The 13,336-nt window shown below is 35.6% G+C and overlaps 1 protein-coding gene across 1 annotated transcript in view; it reads right to left on the bottom strand.

Annotated features, from left to right (window-relative positions):
* Nucleotides 1-3,007: 3,007 nt before the first annotated feature.
* LOC137397140 (claspin-like) overlaps nt 3,008-13,336 on the bottom strand; it is a 63,867-nt gene continuing 53,538 nt past the window's right edge. The window contains exons 21-26 of the mRNA XM_068083427.1: nt 12,153-12,304; nt 10,712-10,760; nt 10,371-10,447; nt 5,170-5,325; nt 3,369-3,397; nt 3,008-3,338 (exon numbers count right to left, since the gene is read on the bottom strand). Coding sequence (XP_067939528.1) covers nt 3,380-3,397; nt 5,170-5,325; nt 10,371-10,447; nt 10,712-10,760; nt 12,153-12,304 — 452 coding nt within the window. The 3' untranslated portion in view covers nt 3,008-3,338; nt 3,369-3,379. The remainder of the gene's footprint in view (nt 3,339-3,368; nt 3,398-5,169; nt 5,326-10,370; nt 10,448-10,711; nt 10,761-12,152; nt 12,305-13,336) is intronic.

Below are 13,336 nucleotides of genomic sequence, written 5' to 3'. Positions count from 1 at the left end.
TAATCCTGTATCTCTAATTAATATTATTGGTCAATATCATTGTGTCTCTAATATCATTGGTCAATATCATTGTATCTCTAATATTATTGGTCGAATGATGTATCATTTCTAAAGGGCATGTTGCAATAACCTATTAATCAAAAACATATCACTAGCAAGCCATAAATCATGGGAGCGTAGCACAGCCTTTTAAGCAAAACACATAGAGTTACACATAGCAAACACGATGATTCACATTAAAAGGTATTATACCAAAATATGTCCCTGAAACCTGTCTTCATACAGAAACTGCTTAGCTAGCGTAGCAGTCCTTAAACTCTTGGCAATACATAACTAGCAAGTAGGTTTATGAAACTGAAATCGAACCCAGCTTATTTGAATTTCACTCTCCCAGCCGATGAAGCCGAGCCTGTGCGAAAAAGTGCAAATTTGACCGATAGGGGCTTTTGGGAAAGATGATGCAAGCCATGTGTGCGCATGAGTTTTCCGCCACATCGCTGTACTGTGATTTTCATTTGTAATTATTACTGTTACTAGTATTATACTGCATCCTATTACAGGTACAATCATATTTTACTTTCTCATGTATACTGTATATGCATATTGTACCATATATTAGCCTAGGAATATATGTGCGAGCGAGACAATACAGGCTGCTAATTGCACCGTACTCCATTTTTTATGCCCAGACTGTTTCTATGTCCCGACATGGCCCATTATGTATTTGTCCAAACAAATGAGAGTTGTCTGTACTTGTGTACTGACTAGCGGTGAGCTCGGTGATGCCTGTGAAGCCTTCGCACTCTATAATCAAAGCACCTTCACCTTACGATCGATACAATCCTTTTGACATTTTTAAAGCATACTGTGTAACAAACAACCAATTTGGGTAAACCTTAACTCATGATCAGCACGACATACAAATTTTTTTATGATGAAGACTTTGAGCAAACGTTTTCCTCGACAGCTGAAGTACCTTTACAAACCCAAATACAAAATTTCTTGAAACATTTATGTTTTGTAATTAGAGAATTTGATAAAAATATACCGTGAAAATAGTAGAGCACGTAGTAAGTTATTTGATTCTATAGCTAATATAGCTATCTACGTATTTCTGTCACACACCTGCTGAACCCAAGCATTGCTAGGCCAACACTCTTGTTGACGTCTTCAAAGCAAATAAAAAACCTCATTTTATGAGTTATTACTCTATTCTTTTGCATATAAATCAGGGTTTTACATTTATGCCATCTTTATAAACGACTAGTTTTTTTAATACAGAGTGTAATTACTGCATTTTTTGCTGTTTGTTCTCTGGAACAAAGCAAATAATATTCAGTTTATAAGACTATTTGCTCCCACTTAGCACAATTCCAACATGGAGGAACAATTAGAATTGGTAACTGTGTGTATCTGTATTTGTGTTAGAATTCTGATATTATGTATAGGTGGCCAGCTAAAGAGCCAGCCAAACTGAAATCCTTAGAGAATTTGTTGTTGAGGTTGACTAATCCAACCAGACTAGAAATAAGCAGGTGTCAAGCTTTGAAAGAAAACCTAAACAACAAAAAAGGATTGATTATAGTTTGATACCGCTTAGAGAAAGCCACTTGGATCTTTTTTAGGCAGATTTAAATGCTTTGGATTGACATTGCGCAAGAACAATTTTGGCTGGATGCCTTCCTAAAACCACCGTTGGTTGTTGCGCGAGATACTGAGATGGTTTCCCATGGCATGCATCAGGTTTTTTGTTAGAGTTGCCTCCCTTAGCGCAGGAGTAATTGGACACTCTCTCTAACACCACCACCAGCCCTCGTCCGGCTTGAACCACTGACTTATTGATCGTAAGTCAGCATCCCAGCCTTTGAACCACAGCTGCTAATGCATGGTATAACTAACTTTGGTGGAAGTCGAATCATATAGCTCTAGTAGCATGAGTTCTACATTCTGAAACGTCTATGTGGTAACATGTAAAAAACGCTATGTTGGTACAAGCAAAGACACCATTTATAAGACAAACTAGCAGAATTACTGGCGTTGCATGAGTATTAAAAACAGCTTATAAACAGTTGCTGGGGATGGAGTTGCCTGCTAGTTGCCATTAATTAGTCTGGCACATTGCCAATTTGAGTATTTTAGTACCCCTATTGCTATACTTACTACTAAGAGCCGAGAGGGAAAGCTTTACTGACGCTGCAATGTAATGCAGTGTCGCTATTTTAGTCGACATAACAACTCATATCATCTAATTAATCCATCAGTCTCGCGTAGCTCAGCAAGTTAGCCCATCGCCATTTCAAGGTTCGCCAGATTCTTCATTCCAAGAGTTTAATATCTATAGCTGAACACACCAATTGACAAAAACCCCACAAACTTTGAGATTTACATATATATATATAGATTAAAATACCTAAATATGCACAAAATGTTGTTTCATCAAGAACCAGAAACCTTCATAATTTAGGCTCAGCGGCAAGATATGTTCACAAACCTTCATAATGCTCCAACAACATTTATTTGTGAAATGAATTTAGGTAATTTCAATGTTTGAAAGACTTGCCTAGCTTTGAAAGCAAGTTTTACTTATACGTATATTCTAATCTAGAAGTGAAACTTTTAAAATTAACTTCCACCAAACAATCTTTAAAGCTGTTTGATTTCAATGTCAAACATCGCTTAACGCTCCGTGTCACCAAAAAGAGAAAAGCCTGCGAACTAAGCAACCAGATTGTCTAATTAGTAACCGCAGTTCCACCGAACAAACACTGAAAAACAAAGATGCGAGCTTGATCCACATATAGGAATCAATGAACACCTTAGATTTTCAGCCTAAACAAAATTTTTGTTGATAGCTGGTCAACGGAGAAGTATATTCTACGTAGTACCAATACCCATCCCTAACCAACCGCAACATTATAGGCTATTTTTAACTTTATGGGATTGAATTTATCGGAAGAGACTTGTGAAAATGCGACTATGTTATGCTTGGAATTCAGGCTATCTGTAATTTATTGCAGCAATCATACAAGATCGCAAATTCCAAATATCTTTTGTATATAATATAAATAGTGAAATAAAACTTGGAAATAAATAAAGTATTAAACAAATCGACCAATAGCAAATGCTTTAATAAGCTTAAGTTCCAGGCAGTGATTACTCTATGCGATGTGAAGTAATTATATGGATTTCCAAACTTATGATAAAAGTTTGATGTTGAGCTGTGAAAAAATAAACAAACATCTTTACTGCCGACGTCTGAGACTCGCTTCTGTAAAACTGACCGTCTTCTTCAACAGGATCAGAGGTACCTTATTAGGCCTCACCAAGGTCGGGAGTACCTTATTAGGCCTCACCAGGGTCAGGAGTACCTTATTAGGCCTCAAGATTTGTTCCATATCTGAAACAAACAAAAAGTATAAAATATTGTAATAAATTGAAGACAATGCTGTCAAAATTCTGGTACTTTCAGGCACCACGGCACGTTAATGTGACGCTTGATAGTCAGCTTTCAAATATTAATAGATAGTATTAATTACTATCAAAATATTAAATTTATGCAAAATAATTATCAATTTATTGTTCCTTTATCATTATGGTACCTTTATTGGCAATAATCTCATTTCCAACAGAAATAATTTCCAAATTACGCCCTACAAGAATCATCATACGGAAAAAAAAGAAAAAAGTCAACAGGAACTAAAATATTTTTGCGTAAATTTGTCTTTTTTAAATGTAAACCAATTTTATAACTTAGCAAAGCATTTAAAATAGGGTAAATTTTAAAATCTATTTCAACCATGTATTTTTAATATATTGTCAGCATTCATTTCACATGAGGTTTTACAATGTTAACACTGTGCCGAGAATTTAAAATCTTGGCTGAAATTAACTTTGGAATGACTAGCAAAATTTAAAGTGTGCCACAAAAGGGTTTACTTCCTTGCCATTTTGAATTAGCAATCCATAATCCTTGCTGTACTTTTATAGCAATCTAAAGTACCTGTAATGTACCGTACTTTTCAGACTATTAGCCGCTACCTTTCTGATGTTTCGAGCCAGACGGTTTATATAAGGGTTCGGCTATTCTGTGGTTTTTTTCACCGTTAGGGTGCATTAATCGAAATCTCTGGTTAGTGCGCTTCTAGCGGTGAAAGAAAATACGAAACAGTGCCTAACGGTAGTGTTCCGTTTTAAACAGCAAAATTGCTGCCGTGTTAAAAAGAACCATCATGAGTTCTGCAGCCTATACAAAAGTTACGGCCTATGTATTGTTTTATTATCGTTTTTTTTAAATAAAGCAGATGCGGCTTATATAAGAGTGCGGTTTATAGTTCGAAGAGTACAGTAATGCTCCTATAACATAAATAAATCTTATCAGGGGTAAATTCCACCGTAAAGAACAAAGAATTTATGTACAGTTTTTGCATCATATTACCTAAGAAATTTCATAAAATGTAAGTCAGTCTCAAACTCGATTTAAATAACAAGATTTAAATAACAATAATTAGTAATTAATAATTAGCCTTAAATGTGCTGTTTTCTATTTAGTCGCACTGATACTAATACTAATACATCTGATATATATTTTGTTCACTATAGTTTAGACATGCAACAATATTTCTTGGCAGCATAAAACTAGCGAAATTCCCAGCGTTGCACGGGTATTAAAAACAACTTATAAACGGTGACATATAATGCAGTTGCCTGCCACTTGCCATTAGGCTGACACATTGCCAATGACTAAGTTGAGTATGCTGGTATCAATATTGCGAAACTCACCAATAAGAGCTGTGAGAGCAAGCTTAGAGCGTCGGGTAATTCAGAGTGCTATGCGTATTTCAACCGACTTAACGACTCATAAGGTCTAATGAACAGCGTAACTTAATCGGTAAGATAATCGAAGTTAGCATTAAGTGGATCTTTCCTTCCTAGATTTTAATAGCTATAGCTGGACAGATCGAGATTTGAGACTTATATATACAGATTACCTAGCTTTTTGATAAGCAAGAAATAATAAATAACAATTAGTGGTTCTCAAGGCCGGAGATGTCGATGTGTGAAGAGCCCGAGCGACAGCTAACATGTTGAACTTGTTGGATGTGGACATATTGAAAATCTGTCCCAGAAAACCGAGTTTAGAATCTCATTACATGTGAGAAAATTCTTTACCATTTCCTGTTGACTTTCAGCATCTTCTTTGCTGATTGGACGGAATACAAGGTTCTTGTGACTGACTGGTCCACGCTGTTCCTCCTTAATGTTCTTGTGTAATTCTTTGAAACGTTCCAAATATTTCTGGCTTTTCCCCAACACATAGCTTGGTTTCTAGAGGATCAAAAGATGGAATAAAGCCCAAATAGCAAAACACCAAAATGTAAGGTGAACAAAACAGTAAAAAAATTAACATTTTCAACTATTTAACCCGATTCTGTGTTAGTCTTAGTTTTTAGTTAGTTCTTCGTGTATTGAAGGATGCACTTTCTTTGCATAGTGTTGCTGTTCTTTATCACTTTATCTCCGTTCCTCCTAGATCTACCCAATCGTAATGATTTATACGTGTCACTCTGTTTAAGCTGCACGAAGCTTGGTGGTTCACTGACGTTACCAATCATACAGTCATACGCAAAAGTATGTCATTGTCCTAAATTTTTTATACACTTGAAATTTAGGATTCAATAAGTCACATATATAATGAACATAAATCTAACAACGATATATTTCATTTTCATCTTCATAATATGCAATTGTTTGTGATGTCATTTTGAGTTAAAATTTTAATCGTTGTAATTCCATTATAATCTCACTCACTACTATCTGCTCTGTATTAACGAAACAGCAACAGCGATTTGTGGTAACTCTTTATCTCAAGCCATGGTGTTAAATTCTTTTGTTTTCTCAAATGTTTGACATTTCTACTTTCTGAGCGGTATTCAACTCGCTATTTTAAAAACGTTAAGCATTAATTTTACAAAATAGCATTTTGTGAAACAAAAATTACATTTCACACTGCTTAATAACATAACAGCTAGAGTATTGCTTTAGACAATTAGTAAATAAGATGAACAGATAGGGAAGGCATTCTGAACGTTAACATAAGATGTTATTGTATTCTTGTCATTTTTTGAGAAAAATCACAACTAATTATATATATTTCAAAAAATAAATTACTGTTGACGGCTCTATACTTTGGCACTGTAGTTAGCTGTGATCTGAAAGATAGCCTTAGCTCATAAACTATGTTTTCAAACACCTAGAGATGCGTGTAAATAAGCACGTGGAATAGACCATAGTTCGCTGAGGATATCTTGCTGTCATGTAATGCAGGGTCATTGTTCTTTTGTTAAGGGTAATTATATAACCCTACAACTGATTTACTGTCACCTATTGTAACAGTAACTAGTGCACTGGCTGAGAGAAAGAGCCATGTGTAATAGGTATGGGCATAATTATTCTTAGATGTGAAAAGGTGATTGAGTGGAGAATGCTTGGCTTCAAATCTGAATAACCGAGCTTGAATGCCAGGCCAAGCAATAATTTTTACTAACCCTCTTAGCATGGCTTTGGACCGAAGGGCCAACCCAGCTCTTAATATAGTAAAAATTACTGGTATTCTGTATTACACGGCTGTATATGCATAACAATTTGTTTACAACTGATTCAAACCATCTGGATTCTGGCTTTAGCTAGGTACAGTTATAATCGTGACAGGCCATATCATTTTCAATACAAATGAGGTCAAATGAAAAAATTGTTCTTTCCCTCTATATATTAGAGAAATTTATTAGCTTTTCAAAACTGTTTTCGGAATTGAAATCGAAGGAATTCAACCTGAGATACAGTTTTTTATTGAAGTTGGTGTTGGTCAATATGGGTAACACAAAAAACTGAGAAATTTGTCTTCAAAGATGATGGATTTGATTTCAATCAGTACAATTTGTTGACGTTTAGGAAGGTCAGAGCAACCACACGTTACAAACATTACATTGTCATGAATGTTGGAAATGATTTGGCTTAACAAAAGTCTAAGCCACATGGACAAGTTTCACTTTGGAGCCCATTGTGCAATATATGAAATGCCTCATTTGTATTGAAAATGATACAACCTGTTAACTTGTCAGGGTGACATCACAAAGCCTGCATTCTAAAGACCTAGGGCATTCGGGTTAGTTTTACATATTTTGCAAGTCTTGAAAATTTTTTAAAGAAACCAATTTTACAAGATACATTTGTGACTAACTACTTTTACATTCAGGATAAAATTACAAATATATATTCAAACTAATACTAACACTTTGGCGTCTGGCTATAGTCGATAAGATATATAAACAAGTAAAAAATAAAGCTTACATAAACACATTTCAATTTTTGACTAGGTCATCTCAACCCAAGAATAACTTGCTGAACGCTTGAAAAGCAATTTTTGAATAGAGAAAACATCGTTTTAAGCCAAACAAGTACCGTAAATCCTTGTGTATAAGTTATATCTGTGAACCTAAAATTTTGTTTATAAGTTTGGGTGAGGCAGACAGTCTGAAAACTATCTGTAAACTTCTCATTATGTTCGGGGTGAAGGTACCTTCTATAATGTGCAGATGTTAAAAATAATTTATTCACCAATAAGACGCTAGGAAATATCCAGTATTTGTGCTCATACTCGCGTAATCAGGTCCCAAGTCATGGTCGCGCGCGACATTACCAGCATATGATTTCATAGTTCGGGTTGCTTTTCGTTGATGTCAAAAACTGTGGCAGCATTTTAGTTGGTAGTTTCCAAAGCTACCTCCACCACTTTCAATTTAAACATGTTGAAATTTATCCATTTTGCCTTTCTCGATGATATGGGTTACAAAGTGGGATTACCGATTGTAATTTTTTGGAGGTGTAAAAACCTCTCTGTAAAGGTGAGAACATCCATTAGTCGATTGCCACCTCGTCAGCCAACGCATCTGTGAGATGACGGACGGAGACATAGGCTTGGTGAATGACTGATAGGGCTAGGTTAAACCAATTGTACTAAATGAATGGATAGAACATATTTACAGCCAATGCTGGGGGTCCTACCATGTGTTATGATGATTTTGACGACAGGGATAATAGAAAAGTGATAGATGAGATGACCATTTATCACTCTAGGTGACATTGATGAGGTGACCATGATTGTGTAAGCAGGACTAGGACTAGGAATTCCACTGTCATACAGCCCACGACCAAAGTGATATTGGAAAAAAGATAGGGTACTGATGGTTGAGAAATGCAATAATAGCAGTCAAATAGGATAACTGCAATGGTAGCTGTAATGTAATGGGTGTGGGTTTTATTATATACAACAAATAGCAGTAATGAAAGGAAAAGATTATATGTTTATATCTCTCCCCTGCCATAGGAGAAATGCAATATTGGCCAATATTAGAAGTAAAATGCACTGATATTATTAGAATAACCAATATTATTAATATAGTAATAATATAAAACCAAAGCACAATTTTGTTTACATTTCAAAACGTCATAGCTGACAATATCACGAAGTTGTGATATTTATAGATTTTAAGAAAATCTGTACTACGTAGTCATTGTCCTGTAGGCATCCAAACTTATAATTAATTATTGTAATAATCTCATTAGAACCGTTAGAAAAAATATCATCGTCATTCCCTTTACTTACACTGCGTTAGATTTTTAGAAAATCTGTACTACGTAGTCGTTGTTCTGTAGTCATCCAAACTTATGCAACGATTTCTGTACTCCTATGTTAATTGCCGACACCTTGGGAACAATGCTATAGACTGGTGAAAAGTGCACGTTATTTTTTCGTGAAATGCGCAAGACTATCGTTATATTCTCTGTCGCTCGGCGTTTCAATTTTTGGTCTTAACTTTTATTAAACCAAGCTTTTCAAGCGTTTTGTGGCGATTTTCGTCCAAATTAATCTGTCTATTTGTGTATAATCCCATCAGATGGGTTAGTTTTAGGAATTGGCGGTAACCTTTCAAAGGCTTGGTAACATATTTAAATAGGTTTATATGCGTTTTGTATCATTATTATGCTTAAACGACTTTACTGAAAAATAGTTAAATTTGTTGATAGGATTTCGTTGCAAGGGTTTGGTGACGGCCGTTAACGGACAATTTTTCGGGAGTTGTGTGCACATGTGCATTTATCATAAATCTCCCAATCAATCGCTTCGCTCTTGTTTGGTCGTGGGATTAACTGCCTTATTATTTGTCCATAAATCAAAATGATCCAACGAAACTTCCGCTAGTTTCGGTTTGAAATATCTGGCCCAGCATTCATAGACAGACAGGTAATTTATGTAAACAGCTATGAAATGCCACGATACACTGACAGCAAATCCGTTTACAAGTCTGTGACTGACAGTGATTATTGAAGACAATTGCGGTCTATTTTCAGTACAGAAGTGCAGCCCTAAAAACCTAAGACGCCTGTCGCTCTTTGCGGAGTAATCAGCAGCGCTCTCAAACATTACTCAAAAGTTTGTGAAGGTCGCTGGTTGAGCCACGCTTTTGATTAGCAGAAGTTCAAGCTGAGCAAGTTTCAGGTTTTCCTCGCAATCCAGTGCCGCCAGAATGGATATTTGTATTAAAATAACGACTGTGAAGAAAGAGATTGTTTTGATTACCAACTTGAAGATAAAGTTGATCCAGTCATATGATGATTTTCTAAAGAGGTGAAGAAAAAGGTGACGATTGCGACGACAGTAATTTTAAAAGTGACTATTCTGACTACAACTTTGTGTGGTAGGACCCTCAACGCTTAGTTTCGCTTTGAAAACACTTAATTTATTCATCGCAATTTCTTTTTCTCAATGACCAGCGTGTCGGACACATAACTGCTATAGAGGTTTCACCAATCGTAGATCAATTGATTTCTGGTGATTATCTATTGAGCGATAGCACTAGTGACAGTGATTAATGTAATTTTAACAGTAATAATAATGCTGTAAGCGGTAGTAATTACTCATCTGACTCAGAACACGCTGTTACCTATGGTAGTAGCGCAGAAACCAAAAAGTAAGTAAAAGGCTACCGGCCACATGCTTAGCATGGTTTGAGTTGTAGTTGCTCGAATTAAGTTAGCATAATTTCATTTCGTTTGAACACGATCAGACTTGAGCGCGAATAAGCCAACCCCTCAGTTTAGTAATATATTTGCGTTCTAAACTAGGTTTGTATGTGAGAATCTACGGTAAGTTTTAATCAAAGAATTGTTGACCTTCACCTCATCCATAAAGATGATAGTCTTAAAAAGCTAATTGAGTAAATAATCTGAGAAAAAATAATTACTTGAGAAAAATCTGCACTTTTTACTGCCAGACAAACTGGCAGACAAACACACAGCAAGTAAAAACTAACCTTTCTCTTTTTAGTAAGGTCAAATGTGAAATGTTGCTGTTGCTGTATCGGAGGCCTTGCCATGGATTGGCTGTCATCTACAAAAAATGTTTGAATTGTGCGATGACTTGATTGCTCTAGCGCAGAAAGTCAATGAAAATAGCAAAGAACATAAAATGAAGTCGGTACAGGGAGAAAAGGCAAAAAGGAAACGAAATAGTGATAGGGGAGACAACTTCAGAAAGCGGCTGAATGATGAAAATTAAAATAGTAGTAATGAGTAGCGCTACTAAAATAATGAAAGGGAAAACAACCTGACAAGAGATTGGAAAGGAAAGACAACTCCCAAAGACAAAACTTACCAGAAAATTGTGGCTGTGATTCTTCCAGCTCTAGCTGAACTTTGCTATCCTGGGAAAACAGTGCACCAATAATATAAAAATTGTAGCAAATAAAAACACAAATTTGATCAGCAAAAGGTCTATACATTGAAAGATTGGTAAAGGCTCATGTAAATATGCAGCCTTGCTCTGACAAGAAAAACTCACAGAGATGAGAAAAAATTGGCAAATACAATTGTATTTGACCATTACAGTCTTGAAAACAAAAACCGGCCTCGTTGAGAAAACCTTGTGAATAGGGGAAAGTCAGCCATGGAGGGTCAATCCAACATCTGCCAAAGTAGTGCTACCTTGAATTTGTTAGAAAATCTTTAAAAAATACAATTTAACATTTCATCCACTTTAGTTACAATACTTTAGTATAAAAACCCAAAAAATGACGACCAACTACAAAATCATCTTTAGCGTTGCTCTGAACGATATTACCACCATTTAACCAAATGGGTCAGTTTAGCAAACTTATAAAAAGAACAGGCAACTCCAAAGTTACTTGGTAGAAAGGATAGTGATTAAACTTGTTGATAATCAAATATATTTATAAGGGAAATAATGAAACAATAACTAAATGAAATCTCAGTTTTTGAACTTCGCAACCCCTGGTACCGACCTTGACACAAGATTCTTTCTCTGAAATTCATCAATGATTGGAGAAAGACGCCACGAGACGATTAACTAGTGGTGATCTAACAAAGTTCGATGGACCACCAGACAAATATCACAAATTTACGTTTTAACGAAGGCAATCCTCCAGAAGATCGATCTTATTCTGATCATGAATGGTGGCTGTATGACCCAAATTTGATCGTTTAAAGGTTGATCGGCGTAAATATATTGTAGAATTGACTCGCTTCCAAAAGATTCATAATAGTTGAGCCAATGCAACTTTCGCAAAAAAAAAAATGTATTGTCGCGAAAATATTGCTTCTATAATACTAATCGTAAACTCAAACTCAAGGTTGTCATTCATGCTACCGACCTGGACACAGCTCTGATGCAGTTAGCACAGTTATATATGCATAAAATGTGATTAGGAAAAGTTGATCTTCGCAAGTATCATAGACCTACTTAGAAATAAGTTTCGAGGTCAAGGTCAAACTTTGAGAACAACCAAAAAGTGATGACAATCTTGTAAAATTTTGATTATTTTATTAGTGAAAACCCTGAAATGCGAGAGGTGAACTCCTACGGATTACATGAAACAAAGAAAATCTTTATTGAAAGCTAAATCCATGATGTCATCATCGAAACCTGTTGGCAAAGCTTATCGCATAAAAAGTCAACTCAAATAATCATTCATTTTACACAGCCTAGACTTGAATACTTATGATAAACAGCCTTCATTTATAAATTGAGGAATTTAACAATAGAAAATAAAATAATAACACAAAGTTCAAGAACTTACCCTTTGATCCTTAAGCCACGCCTCCCTCTCAGCCCGTTCTTTCTCCAACTTCTCCTGCAGCTCTCGGACTGCTGAGTCTTCACCCTCATTGTCTGAACCGTCTGAATTATCTGACTCACCAGCAGTGTGCTGAATAGCCTCAGTACCATACTCTAGAATATGCAAGCATAGAAACAACAGTGTGATGAATATGACTAGCCTCAGTACCATACTCTAGAATATGCAAGCATAGAAACAACAGTGTGATGAATATGAATAGCCTCAGTACCATACTCTAGAATATGCAAGCATAGAAACAACAGTGTGATGAATATGACTAGCCTCAGTACCATACTCTAGAATATGCAAGCATAGAAAAAACAGTGTGATGAATATGAATAGCCTCAGTACCATACTCTAGAATATGCAAGCATAGAAAAAACAGTGTGATGAATATGAATAGCCTCAGTACCATACTCTAGAATATGCAAGCATAGAAACAACAGTGTGATGAATATGAATAGCCTCAGTACCATACTCTAGAATATGCAAGCATAGAAACAACAGCGTGATGAATATGAATAGCCTCAGTACCATACTCTAGAATATGCAAGCATAGAAACAACAGTGTGATGAATATGAATAGCCTCAGTACCATACTCTAGAATATGCAAGCATAGAAACAACAGTGTGATGAATATGACTAGCCTCAGTACCATACTCTAGAATATGCAAGCATAGAAACAACAGTGTGATGAATGTGAATAGCCTCAGTACCATACTCTAGAATATGCAAGCATAGAAAAAACAGTGTGATGAATATGAATAGCCTCAGTACCATACTCTAGAATATGCAAGCATAGGAACAACAGTGTGATGAATATGAGTAGCCTCAGTACCATACCCAAGAATATGTATTCATAGAAACAAGGATAAAGATGAACTTGCGCATAATTATATTAAATTTTATAAGAAAGTATCAGTAAGTCTTTATTGCTTGTAATTGTTTGGATGTTTGAGACCAGGTAAAATATATCATATGGTGATGCTAAACTTTATAACATTTGAGCTGGTTAATTCAAGTAACAAGTCTGGTACTTAAATATGAACTCACCCAAAATTTTAGTAAATTTCATCAGGAAGTATCGTTGTTTTTTATCATTTGCGATGTTTTACATGTTTCCAGTAATCTGACTGCCAGGATG

This window comes from Watersipora subatra, chromosome 5 (genome assembly GCF_963576615.1).
Source record: "Watersipora subatra chromosome 5, tzWatSuba1.1, whole genome shotgun sequence".
NCBI lineage: Eukaryota > Metazoa > Bryozoa > Gymnolaemata > Cheilostomatida > Watersiporidae > Watersipora > Watersipora subatra.
The sequence above is the reverse complement of the archived record's forward strand: the minus strand, read 5'-3'. Positions and strand labels throughout refer to the sequence as shown.